Genomic DNA, 15,129 nt, shown 5'->3' with positions numbered 1-15,129 from the left:
TTTGGGGCTGAATAGGCACCAGTGTTCTGACGAGAAAAGATGTAAATTGGTGATGGATGGGCTTAGGCTGGGACTGAAGGCACTCTCAGACTGCTGCAGTGGGGTCCTGAAGCAGCCCCACAGACACAGAAGAGGAAGAGGAGTTTGGTCTGGCTGCTAAGACAGCCTGCGTGCAGTGGCTCCAGGGTCCACGAGAACTCTTCCACTGCCATGTCCTTAAAAGCACTTTGAGGACAGTGCAGCTGCAGACCTTGCCAGTGAGAAGTTTTAAGGATGGTCTGGCTGATTCCTCATCTTTGACTTCCCTGAAGTTCCTTTTTTAAAAGGACATATTTTGTCTCCTGTTCCATATCATTCATTACAGACATCAGTACTAAATAATCGTGTCCAATTTTCATAAGTCTATTACAGGCTTCCATGTATTGTATAACAGTGATTAAAGTTTTAAATGTCTTTCCAGTTCAGAGCCAGTCTAGATTTAAAAAGCATTAAAAAGCTGCAGTATTAAAATTAAATTTAGCTCTGGTATCTATTACATTCAGCGCGTGCATGCAGATATAAATCGCTGTGCAGCAATAAGCATTGCGGAGAACTTGTGGTTTTCTGTGATCTCAGATTTTTCTTGTTTGCCATGAAATGTTCTGTGCCCTTATACGGTGGGGTGTGAATAATTGTGTGTAGGTTCTGGTGTTTTACTAAAGGAGAAGATACTTTGCAATTTCCACACTAAATGGGCACAGTAGGGACCAATTTCCTGCACTTCAGACCTGCTGATTTAGCCAATACAGTAAGTTAAGTGACAGCTTTACATTTCTAGAAGGATCACAGGTAGTATAAAAACAGTGCATCTCTGGGGCCACTTTACTGTGCCAAGTCTGAGGGCAGCCAGTAGTGAGCATGGGGAATACAAATTCAAAAAGCAGCGGCAGAAGCAATGCGATTCCAGCTCATCCTGAGCTGTCTTTTTGTGGTTCCTTTTCGAGAAAATGGAATGAGAATGTCTTTTTGGACAACGAGCTTTTGACATCCAAGATCCTGTCTGTTCTCCGTCCTCATTCAGAGAGAGGTTTGAGAGCAGGCGACCTGCAGTGTACGCCTCATTTTCTGAGCACCAATTCAATTTTTGCCTCTCTAGCCGCTTCCTTGAAGGAGCAGCCCCGAAGCCTTCTCCTGGGACCGGATGGCACCCCAGTACTGCCCCGGAGCCTCGGCATGACTATCGCCCAAAGAGGGAGTTCTCCATCTTCGTTGAACACTGCTGGAGCTGTCAGTAAATTTGGGTAAGTGAGCTACTTCTAATTCACTCGCTTCTGCTGTCACCCCCTCCCCCATCTGAAAAGAAAACCAATTAAAAATAAAACGAGGCTCGCATTGGTTTTCAAACTTGAGGGAGAATCGTTGAGCTTTTAATGCTGAATTCTGTTGTTGTTCAAAATAGCACTTTATCTGTAGTCCCTCTGTACTGTGCCACAAAAATATATTGTAAGGTAGTGGAGTGTTTGAGTATTCCTGTCTAGAACGTGTTTTTAACGGGTGTATTTATCCTCAGACTTGTTGAAATTCAGGAGATCGCTTATTCTAGGGTGTGCTGGTTCTGACTCGTGTGGAAGGACAGTGTTCTAAATTGCAGAATACCTTGGTTAAAATAGTAGACAAGTTCAAAGCTGTCTGCTGGTTTATGTAGTTGTACACTTGTATGCCACAGTTATGCTCCATCCTCGCTCTAAGTGCCCCCCATACCCTGTAATGGCTATGGTTTGTCAGCAGGTGATGTGCTGCTGTTTATTTTAAATGTCAGACTAGAAGTTGCATACTTGCTCACGCTGCTCTAATTAAATCTGTAATGTGTCAGTGATCAAGGTACTACATTTATTTTCTGTTGAAACTGCAAGTGCAAGGGTAGCTTTTGTGTATTTCTTGTTTCTTGCCTTATAAGAAAGCTGCTTGTTAAAGTGGTTGGCTTTTATTTATTGATTTAAGTCAAGCAACTTTTAAAGAATATTAATGTTCTGTTTGGATCCCTCTTTCTAATTTCTTTGGCCACTTAGACTAATTTCAGGAGACATGGATGAAGGGGACTCGGGATTTATAAAGTTTAAGCAGACCTCAGATGATGTTGTCTCGCTTGCACCTTCAACAGCAGACTCCATTTTTCTGGAAGGTATGGAAACTTCTGTGTTTTTCAGGACTTTAAGACTGAGTAAGAGACTGCATACAGTACATCTTGAGATGTATTTGCCCTTGTTGATGGTAACGAAGGATATAGTTCGGATGTAATTCATTAATTATTGAAATTGAATGTGCTTTTGGTCTAGATGCATATTCTCTATCCCTCCGAAGTGAAATAGAAACAGATGCTCATGAGTTTGAGGCGGAGTCTTGGAGCGTTGCAGTGGAACAGTCTTATGCAAAGAGGCAAAAGAAAGAAGTTATAAAAAGGCAGGATGTCATTTATGGTAAGAACATCATTATTTCTTTAAAACTTTTTTATAGTGTCACTGTTCCGAAGCAAAACAGAAATTGTTATTTTTATGAGCTTCCATTTTGACTTGTGTTTGGAAACTGAAACCGAGTACAGATTTTCAAATCTCTATTTGTCTTAGAGTGCCAAAGTCCTCCTAATAATGATTTTAAGCAGCCCATATTTTTCTTTATGCCAGTGTGAGCAGCAAAGCCTGGCTGTGCAATTAGGAAATATCCCAAGCTCAACTTCAGCTGGGAGATGTTATAAAATAAGCAGGGTCATTCTCGGTCACTGTTCGATTGAGAGATTAGCAGGGCAAATTCAGGAGCTTCAATTATGGTTATATTCTTTTCTTGGTAGTGATATAATGCCTTAGAAAAAGTTTATGGACAGCTTCAGAATAGCTGGCTTCTAGCAAGATCTAGAATGGTACAAAGTATGGCTGGAAGGAGGCAAGGTGTCACATGGTCCTCACTGCCAGCATATGCTATCGTATGATCAGCTGTACCTAGACTGTTTTGTGTGCTAACAAACATCTCTGAGAAATGCTGCAATATTAAGCTTTCTGATGATAAGGAAAGTTATTCCTGATATTTGATATCAAACTGCTTTTGCTGCAGTTTAAGAATATCACCTCTAGTTTCTCTTGTCCTATATGTCACCCTTGATACCAGAAGCAGTTGAGGGTTGTTCATCTAGCTGTTGTTGCTCTGATGATAAGTTTGGTCACTTGCAAAAGATGATGACTTTCAGAGACTGCTGTTCTCTACCTCACTAGTCACAGCACACTGCGTAAATGAGCCCTAATTTTTATTTCCCTTTACCCAGAACTAATGCAGACTGAAATGCACCATGTTAGAACGCTGAAAATAATGCTGAAGGTGTACTCCAAAGCCATGAAAGAGGAACTGCAGTTCTCAAATGCAGTCATCAACAAGCTCTTCCCCTGTGTGGATGAGCTGCTGGAGATGCATGGGCAATTCCTGCTCCAGTTAAAGGAGCGACGAAAGGAGTCCTTGGAAGAAGGCAGTGACCGAAATTATATAATCCAGAACATTGGAGACCTCTTGGTAAAACAGGTGTGAGACTGTACCAACATTCTTGACACCATTAAGTACCTAAAAAGCTCATTATGGTTAATATTATAATTACCAATTTCTTCTGTAACAGAAATGAGAAATGTCGAAGAAATGTTGTCTCAGGATTCAGTTAATGTAAAACTATGTTAAATGTGGGCCTCGGGGTGCTTGTAGGTTAATGATTCATGTATTTAATACTTATATTTCCAATTAGTTCTCAGGTGAAAATGGAGAGAGAATGAAAGAAAAATACGGTGTGTTCTGTTCTGGACATAATGAAGCTGTTAGTCACTATAAAGACCTGCTCCAAAGCCACAAGAAGTTCCAAAACTTAATAAAGGTAAACAACAATCAGAAGCCTCCCATTATTACTGTGCAAAGTATGCTTGAACTCTTTCACTTCTATTTTATACTTGGAAGATCTCTTAATTTTGAATGAGCAGATACTAAGAGGCGTATTCTTGTTGTTTGGTAGGTTGCTCACTTCTTGTGTTGTAGATCTTTTGGGCTGTATGGACACAGCTACAAGGAGCAGCTGTTAAATTTGGGGCAGGCAGGTATTTGTTTTTTCTTGAGAGCACCTAGTACTGGGGAGTAGAGTATCTGTTCTATTCATGGCTTCGTCGCTGACTGCCATGCTGTGTGGCCATCTATGTAAATTGGCTTGATAATAAATGCTGTTGATATAAATACCACGGAAAAAGAAGGAACTCTTAATTTAGTTTTGCCCACTACATCATCTTTCCAAAACCAGAAGGTTGGCTCCAGGGCAGTTTGTTTATCTGCTGTACAGTGTAATGCACAATTAATAGGATGGGATCAAGAAGCACAGCCAGACTGGAAGCCTGTAACCTGAATCTTAGCTGGCACTGCACAGACCGTGGTATTCTCGTGTTCCAGTCATTAGTAAGTGATACTGTGTGAACTTTCCAGCGTGGTTCTATAGTTATAGCTCTTCTTAACTAGGTGTCTTGAAAGAAAAAGGTTCTCACTTTAAAGAAACTAAATAAGTAAGCAAAGTTTTAAAATAAATAAGCCTTGGACCCTGTAAAGAAAGATGTGGGTGCTATATTCAGCCCCCAGGAGTGCTTTGTTCCTGCAATCAGGCCAACTGGTGGCGTTCTGATGCTTTACAGTCTTCTGTTTCTAAGCAGCAATGCGTTTCTGTACATTAACATCCTAGTGATCGTGCAGTGGTAAAATAAACACTTATTCATAACTGGTATAATTTGGCTGTTGGTTGGCTTTCGTTTTAAAAATATTGTACTTTCCTATGTAGTTAAGGACTGGTCCATTATAGAAGGCAATCAGCAAATAGTTCAGATTCAGAACTTTGGCTTTAGATTCAGTTAACAGTAGTTAAAAATAAAAACTAAATTTTTTTAGTTTTTTGTCTAGTAATAAAGGCATTTTTTGATGTTACCAGGAATTTTGCTTTTGTAATTAAGCACAGATAATTTTGTGGTGCTAAACCTAATTTTGTAAAAAGTGTTTTGAAATGGTGAATGTGTAAATGGAAAGGAGAGGGAGTTAAAAGAACAAAATATGAATGGATGTGACGGATCTGTCTTGTCTTCTAGAAAATTGGCAACTGTTCCATTGTGAGGAGACTTGGTGTTCAAGAGTGTATCCTTCTGGTTACGCAGCGCATCACCAAATATCCAGTCCTGGTGGAACGTATTATTCAGAACACAGAAGGTAGTTTACTCAATCTTTCCTAGTAGCCTGACAGTTCTTATCTCATCCTTTTTCTCCTGTTCCACATGTTCTTTCCTCCGACAAGGAGAAGGGGCTGGTACTGCCTTATAGCAGCTTTCTTACTTCTTAGTTAGCTGGAGATGCAGTTCTAGATACAGATTCACATCAGTCAGTCTTGCCTCATCAGAGGATCAAAAGTGACATTAAGTTTCAAGTTTACAACCACAACATTGTAGTAGCTAAGCCTTGCAGTTCATTAAAGATTTACAGCTAAAGGAATTCATTTATTTATAAACTCAGGCTCTTAGGAAATACTGCCAAATGCTCAGTCAGGAAGCTTCATGTTAAAATGTGTTTGATTGACTCATAGTTGCATTCCAGAGTTGAAAACTGGACTAATTACTGTTCTTTTCTCCTAGTTGGAACTAAGGATTATGAAGATCTGATCCAGGCCCTTAATTTAATTAAGTATACAATCACTCATGTAGATGCCATAGTAAATGAGTGTGAGAAGGGGCAGCGCCTTAAAGAGATTATGCATAAAATGGAGCTGAAATCATCTGGGAAATGCAAGAATGGGCTTTTCTTCCGAAAGGATGACATGGGACAGAGGCGGCTTCTGCTGGATGGGATGCTGTACTGGAAAGCTGCGTCAGGACGGCTCAAAGGTAAAGGACCAGGAATGGGAAAAGTGCAACTAGGGAACAAGATTTGTCTTTGTTCTGCAACTGCTTATTATTGATTGATTGAGTATAAAGTAGGATGACGATAACCCACTTGTTTAATAGGATATTGGAGTAAATAGATCTTGTTCTATTCCTGGCTTGTCCAATAAGCATCTCTATAATGGTGCACGGTAAGTTCCTTATGCTGTTTGCTTATTATCTGTCTGATCTGCTTTCCAATTCAAGTGGGAGGCCTTCAGGTAAATGACAAAGCTTTGAGTCATACTGACTTAGTCTCCTGTGGAAGGACACTATATTGTGCGAGCTCTTGGTTCGCCCTTGGAGAAATTGTCAAACCCTTGACACCCTTATTCTACATAATGTCTGTTTTGCCAGAAAATCGAAACCACGTTCATCAGTGAACATTTCAACAGCTTCATTGCTCAGCTGTTCAAAGAAAAGCTTCAAATGGTACATGTAATGAAGCCAAGAAAAGCTGGTACTGTGAACATCTGCAGTTTCAGAATAATCTGCTGTTAAGGGAGATATGTTCAGCCATGACTGTTTTGAGTCTGTATGTAATATGCCTTTCTAGGTGCTTTCAAGCTTTAAATTGGCTCTGTTTGTATTCTGCTGCCTCTGCATGTGTACAGGCTGTGTCTGGAAACCTCAGTGATTTTTTTTGAGTCTACACCAGTTTCTTTGCATGAAAATCTTTTTTTCTTTTCTTTCATTTGTTACTGTAGATATTCTGGCAGTCCTGTTAAATGACGTACTGTTGCTCTTACAAGAAAAGGACCAAAAATACATGTTTGCATCAGTGGTAAGTGGTGGTCATCTTATTTAATGTATTCACTTAGAGTACTTGTGAAAATGAGAGTAATTACAGAAAAATACAAATAGAAATGTTAGTTGTTACGGTAGCTTCACGAGGAAAATGAAGTTAATAAACAAGCCAGGTATAGAGTCACTTCTCCTTAGTATGTTCTGGCACTCGTTAACCCCTCCTGCTCTTCTTTAGTGCAAAGCAATGTTCCTTTGCACCAGTCTTTTTTTTTTTTTTTAGTATCTTGAGCATGTTCTGAGGTTCAGTGCTTCACCTTTCCTTGTGCTGTGACTTTGCCTTTCACTGAGCTTTGTCAGGCTGCTGGTTTTTACAAGTCCTATGTTAAACGCTAGAACTGTGCTTAGAAAGGCACCTGCAAGTAAGATCTGCTTCTGTGTGTCAGTTTGAAGGGGAAAAAAATTTCCATTTTGGCTAGGGACCTGGTAAGCCATAGCTACAATAGCCAATGATTTGCTGTGGGCAGATAATTTTCCTGAAGAACATAAAAAGCATTAAATGCTAATGTAATTACTGCAGCACTTTAGAATACTCAGTGGATTTGCTTGCTTTTCTAGGGCATTTCCACAGGTGTACTCAGAACAGTTAATTGCATGTACTTTGTTCTTTTCTAGTTCGGTTATGACCATAATAGAACCATTCCAGATATCACTCCTCCATAGATATATGGAGCAAACTGATCTGTCTTACAGTTTCATTTTCTTAATTTCACTGTAGATTATGGTGTGAAGCAGCTGCAAAGAGCTGTTCTCTTCTGAAAACCTTCCTAGGTTACAAATATTGGACCTATGCTTTAATATTCAGTCAGGTAGCAAGAACTCTTATTTTTGAAATGTACGTTTTGCATTCCATGTTTTGATTTATGGTTAGTGAGTGAAAAATGACAAGTGTCAAAAGTGTCACCATAGCAGTAAGTGACTGTGTTGCTGTGTGGCCCTGTATGGGTGAGAAGACAGAGGGGAGGTCAGAAGCACAAACTCTAAAAAAAAAAAAAAATCCATATAATACAGTGCAATAAATTATATTTTCTTTTATAGGACTCTAAACCACCAGTCATCTCACTGCAAAAGCTGATTGTAAGAGAGGTAGCTAATGAGGAAAAGGCAATGTTCTTAATTAGCGCTTCCTTACAAGGACCAGAAATGTATGAAATTCACACAAGCTCAAAAGAGGAGAGGAATTCCTGGATGGCTCACATCCGCAGAGCTGTAGAAAGGTAAAGAATGAGTGAAAGCTGGAGGGCTTCGTTTGTCACTCATCCTCCTTCCCTTCTTGTAGGGGCTTGTAGGTGGAAGTTTATTGTAAAAATACTTTCAACTGTTCACAGACTTCCTTTGTAAAGCTGAAGCAGGCAGTCTTGTGCATATTTACTGGACAGAAGCTACTCAGAGAGATGCTGGAACAAATTGCCTAAGACTTTGTTCTATCTTTTTTTTTTTTAACTTGGTTTACTGATGTCGAAAGCAACAGGGCTTTGGATAAGGGAAAAAGGCTGACATGCAAGATAAAACCTCACTCTGAGCAAAAGCTTCAGGCTGAATGCTGAGGTGACTTTAAATTGTCTAATGTGTAAATCAAACATATTTCTGTCTCCCACCTTTTACAGCTGTCCTGATGAAGAAGGAGGATCATTTTATGAACCTGAAGCAGAAAGGAGACTGGCTGAAGCAAGAGCAGTGAAATTAAGAGAATTCCAAGGTAATAACTTAAGTATATATTCCACAAGGAGCTTCTCAGCATCGCTTGTGATTTAGGACTGCCTTGTTCTTTTATCACATGTGACCAATTTTCTCCTGAAGTTTTTCAAGGTATTGCAAGGTCGCATAGAAATACTTTAAAAAAATAATAATAATAATAATCTTTGGGTGCTTTGTGAGGTGTTTTGCTTTTTTTTCTCCCAACTGTTAATTACATCTCTGACTATGAAATGAATGATAAGCTTCCAAAGTGAATGTCGTACTCTTGACAGCAATTTGGAAGGCAGAACTGAGTTTGTTTCGTCTTTTAGAGCGTTTGAACACGAAAGATGACCTGATTGTGCAAAGTCTAACTGAGAAACAACAAATTTATCAAGAAATGTCTGAAATGTATGGATTTGAAGACCATTCCCAAGGATCCCGATCTAGGCTACTTCTTCGGGGGGATATCCCAGAAAGTCTGCAAGGAGAGGCACTTCTGAAGTCTGCAGTGGTAGAAGGTAAGTGCAGCAGGGAAACGTGTGTGTTCAGTGCAGTGCAGATGTTGGGATAAGCACATAGCATCTAAGTATGGGTCACACAGAAATCATCTTCTGATAATTCTTTGTAATGCAGTTCAGACTCAGAACCAGCCTGCAGAATAGGTAGTATGCAGCTGTGGTTTTAGGTAGAGGACCACCTCCTCAGCTTTGTGGGATTTTTTTAAAAATTATTTTTTATTTTGTTTTACTTTTTAAAGATCAACCCATGGAATCTTCAGATGAGTCTATTCAGATGGGTAACGAGGCAACCTAACAATAATCCAACCCTGAAATATAATCATGAGTGTTACAGATTAAAATAGTCTATCTGAAGATAGCATATTTAGACAAACACAAACCACAAACATTTTTAGTTTGACAGAAAACATTCAAGGCTTGGTAATCTGAGCTCAAGGAAGAGGTCATCTTCATGTGCAATATGAAGAGCCTCTCATAAAGAACATGTCACAAAGAAAATCCATCTGCACTGCAGGAAATCTCTCAAACTGCCCCATCTTTTAATGTGCATGGTTGAAATTATATATATTTCTAAGCTGTTAGCGTGATGAGTTTGTCTCACTGTGTGGATACAGCTGTTTAAATGACGTTCTCTTCCTTCCTAGCTGAAAATCTCCAGAACCTTATCTTCACTCACTTAGGAAATGGATCCTGTCAGTCTGAAGATAGCTACGCAGTGGGACTCCCCAGGAGGGCAGAGACCTTTGGAGGATATGACAGTCCCTCACTTTCAAATAAAAGTAAGGAAGAGCTGTGGGGGACCTGTGCCTGTTTGTTGGTGCCCTGTTTTAAAAGTCTAGCATTTATGTAAGCTTCTTAGCTCTTCACTATGCTTCTCTGTACTGACTATGAGATAAGAACTATGTATTAAACGAGGCTCTGATGTAAGAAAGATATTAAGCGAACTTGAGGCTCTGAGAAGACGATCAGAACAAATTCCTAGCATGCTGTATCAGCATGTTGTATGTTTTGCTTCTCGTATCAACACTAGAGAGCAGAGTAGGGCTGTTGGTGTAATGTTAAAGGTGTGGTAACTAGAGCATATGGGTTAAGGTAACAACTCCATGTAGAATTGTAATTTTGTTGGAAAAATAAGCTTGACATAAAACCCTAGGGAATTTGAGTTCAGCTGCTTGCTGAACATTTAATTTTTTCATTGCCCTGTTATGCAGTGGGTTTTCACAAGCTCTGTCCTGGTGGACCGCTCACATGCTGCTCTTCTTTCAGATAACAGTCTTGGGAAGAACAGTGGTGGTGACCAGAGGCAGTGGGACTGGAGAGGCCCTGCAGTAAGTTCAGATGTGCAGCTCTCAGACCTCCCACTTGATGCAGAAGAAGGATCTCAAACTGTATGTTGGGTTTACGTATGAATTAAATGTGTTTCCTCATGTTCATTGCTGTAATAGTGCTGCAGAACAAATCTTGCTAAGGTGAAAGTTGTAATATCTGTTTGGACCATGAGAGATTCTATCTGTCTAATTAGTTGGCTCCATTAAGGCCCTTTCATAGGGATGAGCTGTTGGTTTGTAGCTTACTACTTGAGAGGCATAATAGTTGTTTCTGTATTTGTTCATTGGTATTATTTGTATCTTTGCTAAGTGTAATGACCATGTATCTGCTTATGGCCTATGATTTAAGTACTTATGGTATGTGTCCTTCAGCATATGGGAGCAATCTCTGCTCCAGCTACAAACAGTGCTCCCTTGTGAGGTGAACCTTTTCAATATGTTCTGGCAGCACTACCAGTGCCCAAAAAGCACGGGTTGTTATTTTTGTCTTTTTCCAGAGTGATACAACAAGGCAGGATGACAGCAGCGGTATTCAGCCCACTGTAGAGTCTCAGGTATGCTCCTTCTGCTGTTAGGAAATCTGATGGGAAATAGCCATGTAATAATATCATGCAAAACAAACCCATCTTTCTAATGTCTGCAGTACCACAAACTCATTAACAGCTTTTACCTTATGACTCTGGATGCATCATGAATGTCCCATTCCAGGTCCCATTAGAAAACAAAGATGGTTCTGGGTATTTAAACGTGTTTCAAAGAGCTGGCCAACTACTTTTCTTGAGTCTTTGGAGAGATTGTGTGTCCTCAGCTCACTGGCCAAACTTGCCTCCGAATCTCCAGTGAGTGCTGTACTTGTGTAATGATTCATGCTGGAGCATGGAGCTGGAGGAAGTGGTCATTAAATAGCTCATAGGAAGAAAACTGATGATAAGGATTGCTCCCTTGAATCCCAGTGAGATTTTTTTTCTGAGCATTGGCTTAGATCTATACACAGACCAATATGCTGAGATTTGTGGTGCTTGCACATGGCTGTATTGGTTGTTAATTTGTCAGGATTTTCTTGTAGCCATGCTTCCACTGTGTGTGGTTTTGTAGGGATACTACTGATTGTGTTCATTATCTTGAAAAGGTGAAATAAGCAATTAAATCTGCTGCTGCATTAAAACAGAACGGTGTTACAGTGCCTAATGGCTTTTTTAATCACACCTGCCTCCCCTCTTTTTCAGCTTATCCAAAGGATACAAACACTGCTACAGTTGCTCTTCAGTCTTCAGGTAATCAATTACTTTACTATCCAGGGTTTGTTAGGTATTAACTGCAGAAATCAAGGCTCAAGGAAAAAAGCATGGTGTCTGGTATTTTGAAAGAAGTGTTATACCCATTGTCTCAAGTGACTGAATCCTTTTCTCTGCACACTTAACTGCAATTCCTTAGCTACTTTGAGCTTCTGCTCTCTGTGCTCATTTACTTTTAAAACTGTTGACGATACAGTTGTGTGCATATATTACATGTTTTTACTGAAGCTTTGTAGTCAGTAACTTGAGTGATCTTGTCAAATTCAGAGTAATAATTCCAGGTGCAGGAGATGTTAATTTTGACATATGTAAGCGTAACTTACTTGCACTTACGTCTTTAGTATCGTGTCAGTAGTGATGTGCTGTACAAGCTGGGAAGTTAGATCTGTTCTTGAAGGCAAAGCTACCAGTGACCGAATGTGGTGGATGCTTTTGTCTTTTCTTACCTGTATGTGAGAGGTTTTTTTGTTTTGTCTTTTTGAATCAACGTGCCTTATTCTGGACTTCTTTTTGCTCCCCCCAGGCAGTGATATCTCAACAAGACAGCTACATTGAGATGCAGCGAGCCACAATGGTAGACCGGGAGAAGCAGTATCGGCTGCAGTCTACACGTGGCAACCTGCTGCTGGAGCAAGAGAAACAGCGTAACTTTGAGAAACAGAGAGAAGAACTGATGAATGTCCAGAAGCTTCAGAGTCAGCTGAAGCTGGAGCAGCAACGCTGGGAGCGGGAGAGGACTCAGCAGCAGAGGGAACTGGAAATCTCGGAAGCCCAGCTGCAGAGGCGTGAGGAGGAGACGAGGCAGCTGAAAGAGAAGTTGATTCAGGATAGAGAAGAACTGGAGAGGCAACGAGAGGCCTATCAGCATGACCTGGAGAGGCTGCGGGAAGCTCAGAGAGCTGTTGAGAAAGAGAGAGAACGTCTAGATCAGCTAAGGAAGCTGAAAAAACAGAACACTGTGTCGGGCACGTTCTCCCCAGAACTGGGACAAGTAAGGAATTGGGTCTTTATTGGAGTTTTAGTTTTGTTAACCTGCATGCTTCTGAGTTAAGGTTCCCCTTTTTGCAGCATTAACACACTTGTTTTTTTTACAGGGCTACTTATGCCATCATTTGAAATAGCTGGTATTGCTTATGGTGACAGAGATTAAAGCTTGGCAGTACCCCAGTGTCCGTGAAATTCTGCAAACCTAGTGCAGCCTGCTCTTGTTTTCCATTGTTAGGTGCAATATGAAGCAGTCTGGAATTGCTGGAGCTCTGTTTCTCTTCCTTTGGTTTGCCAGCATGCTTTGAGCAGTAGCACATTGCATTTTTTCACAAGAAAGTGCTTCATGTTTGCAGGGCGGAGGGTGGCTTCTCCTCCTTGTATTTTCCCCATCTCAGATACCTGTTTGACTTAGAATGCTTTTTTTTCTTGCGTAGAGCCTGATGCAAAGTCATTCTGTTAGCTTCAATGGAGAAGGAGTAGAACCATCTCTGCCAGCCCTGAAAACCTCTGCGCGAGTGAGCGTCTCCGGGGTGGATTATTTGGAGCGCTCAGAGCTGGTTCGCAGGGACAGCACCACCCTGGAGAATCGTCCAGTTCTTGCACTGAAGAATGAAGTGCCAATCCATCTCCTGAGCGCAACGAATCAGATACAGAAACCAGCTGCTGTTCAGCAGCAGATCCCCACGAAGCTTGCCGCTTTTACAAAAGGAAGCAAAGAGAAAAGTGGGAAGCACAAAGCATCTCATAGGACAGACAGCTCAGGTAAGTGTATTAAAATGCATTTCTGACCTCTGCTTGCATCGTGGGGATACAGAATGCTACAGCTTAGACCTCTGGCTACCCATGCAGAACTCAGAAATTAATAAGCTGCAAATTGTTAGTGTGCTAACTGCAGTTGGTGGGCTCCTAAAATTCTTAAGAGTTAAGTGTGTGTACTGTTTGAATTGGAAATTTAGCCCCCAAAGATCATACTGAAAATAGTGCTGTAGGCCAACAGGGCAGAACGATGGTGAGTGTTTGTAAAACTGCATATAAAACCTTCATGCCTGGCTCTAGTGGCGAAGGAAAATAGCAAATGTGTTGCTTGTACTGCATGTATGAAACATTTTTGAGGCTGTCTTAACCTCTTCTCACTGTCTGCTCAGAGCTGCAATGACATTAACCGTGGTGCCTTTCGGAGCACCAGCCAGTCATTAAATACAGATTTCCAGGCCAGAATTGAAGTGCTGCATGTGTTGTGGTGTTGAAAGGAGCTAATTTTGTCAGAAATAGAAGCAAGTAAAAACACAGTTACCCTGTCGTGGTGTAATTTTTACAGCTAACCGCTAGGTACTGAAGTAGTATTCTTTGCCAATGACAGACACAATAAAAACCACTTTTTCTCCACCTCTTAAAATAGCCTTACTGCTAGCCTGGAAGAATAGCCTATAATTTTAAGTTACAAAATTATCTCTTTAGCTTTATATAGGATTCCGAGCTGGCGAGCTTACACATCACTGGGGCCTACACTGCTATAGCAGATTCAGGGCCAGACCTGGCTAGGGAGTGGGATTCTGTTGCATGTAGCAGAAGCATCTGTCTCTGCACCTAAAGTGTAATACAATCATGAACTTATGTTTTTATGTATAAATGAAGCCTGATATCCTCTTATCGTGAGTACCAAATACTGGTAAATGGGAAAATAGAGCTCTAATACTATGTCTCTCCAGCTTTATTTTTAATAGCTCTTACATAATGATCTGTGCTGTAGAAATGTACTTAATGATGTTTTTCCAAAAATGATACGAAAGGCCGAAAATGCAGATGTAGTGGTCTCTATTCCCTCATGAGCATTTGTGGGATGCATTCTTGTTATGCCAAAATGTAGATCTTAGAATAAAACAGAACAGGACTTTCTGTACCAGCGGCAAGATACTGAGTATTGAATTTGGTTTTTATTACACATAAGGAGTGTGTACTGAGAGAAGTTGTTTGGATCCATAATAACTGTTTCATGAATTGCTTTTATTGTTGAAATTAAGAAATTGACAGGCCATAATACCACAATCAATATACTCTGCTGCTGAGCAATTTTAAGACAGATGGAGAGCAGAGACAAAAGCTCATCACAGTTCTGTGTGTTAAAAGTAGCAAATACCCATTGCTAATTGAGTGCTAGTGACAAAGATTTTTATTTTCCCTCTACAAGGCTTTGTAGTTGTAGATTTTAAGTCTGTGGTTGTCAGGCTGGTAGTGACTGAATTGGGGAATAGGAGAGGAGAAGCACTCGTGGTTTAAGCAGCTGAAAATTTAAGTAACTTGCATGAGAAGCAACAGCTCTTTTTGGAGTAGCAGCTTCCTTGGACATGCAAAGGTGTCCACAGTGTGGGTCCCAGCATGAAGAAGGGAAATCAATGAAGTACTCCAATACTGACACGTAAAATATTTTCTTCAGCATCTGTCGACCAGAAGCAGCTGATTCCCCCCAGGCTTGTTGGGCGAGAGGAGGGTGTCCTCAGAGGCAGAAGATCAGCAAGTCCAGTCCTCACAAGCAGCCAGGCCACTGCATTCCAGACAGGTATTTCTTGACCAA

At 40.6% G+C, this 15,129-nt stretch overlaps 1 protein-coding gene across 6 annotated transcripts in view; it reads left to right on the top strand.

Moving 5' to 3' along the window:
- Positions 1-15,129, top strand: part of ARHGEF18 (Rho/Rac guanine nucleotide exchange factor 18) — a 47,993-nt gene that overhangs the window by 27,808 nt on the left and 5,056 nt on the right. For all 6 annotated transcript variants that reach the window (XM_021378360.1, XM_021378359.1, XM_021378357.1 and 3 more), the window contains 18 exons: positions 1,136-1,280; positions 2,049-2,161; positions 2,316-2,456; positions 3,293-3,543; positions 3,758-3,883; positions 5,124-5,241; positions 5,661-5,909; positions 6,653-6,729; positions 7,788-7,966; positions 8,357-8,448; positions 8,759-8,947; positions 9,592-9,726; positions 10,214-10,335; positions 10,773-10,829; positions 11,502-11,549; positions 12,094-12,561; positions 12,992-13,319; positions 14,992-15,114. In XM_021378360.1, coding sequence (XP_021234035.1) covers positions 1,136-1,280; positions 2,049-2,161; positions 2,316-2,456; positions 3,293-3,543; positions 3,758-3,883; positions 5,124-5,241; positions 5,661-5,909; positions 6,653-6,729; positions 7,788-7,966; positions 8,357-8,448; positions 8,759-8,947; positions 9,592-9,726; positions 10,214-10,335; positions 10,773-10,829; positions 11,502-11,549; positions 12,094-12,561; positions 12,992-13,319; positions 14,992-15,114 — 2,961 coding nt within the window. The remainder of the gene's footprint in view (positions 1-1,135; positions 1,281-2,048; positions 2,162-2,315; positions 2,457-3,292; positions 3,544-3,757; positions 3,884-5,123; positions 5,242-5,660; positions 5,910-6,652; positions 6,730-7,787; positions 7,967-8,356; positions 8,449-8,758; positions 8,948-9,591; positions 9,727-10,213; positions 10,336-10,772; positions 10,830-11,501; positions 11,550-12,093; positions 12,562-12,991; positions 13,320-14,991; positions 15,115-15,129) is intronic.

Source organism: Numida meleagris, chromosome 27, assembly GCF_002078875.1.
Source record: "Numida meleagris isolate 19003 breed g44 Domestic line chromosome 27, NumMel1.0, whole genome shotgun sequence".
NCBI classification, from domain to species: domain Eukaryota; kingdom Metazoa; phylum Chordata; class Aves; order Galliformes; family Numididae; genus Numida; species Numida meleagris.
Note: the sequence above shows the minus strand (reverse complement) of the source record. Positions and strands in the feature narration are given on the sequence as shown.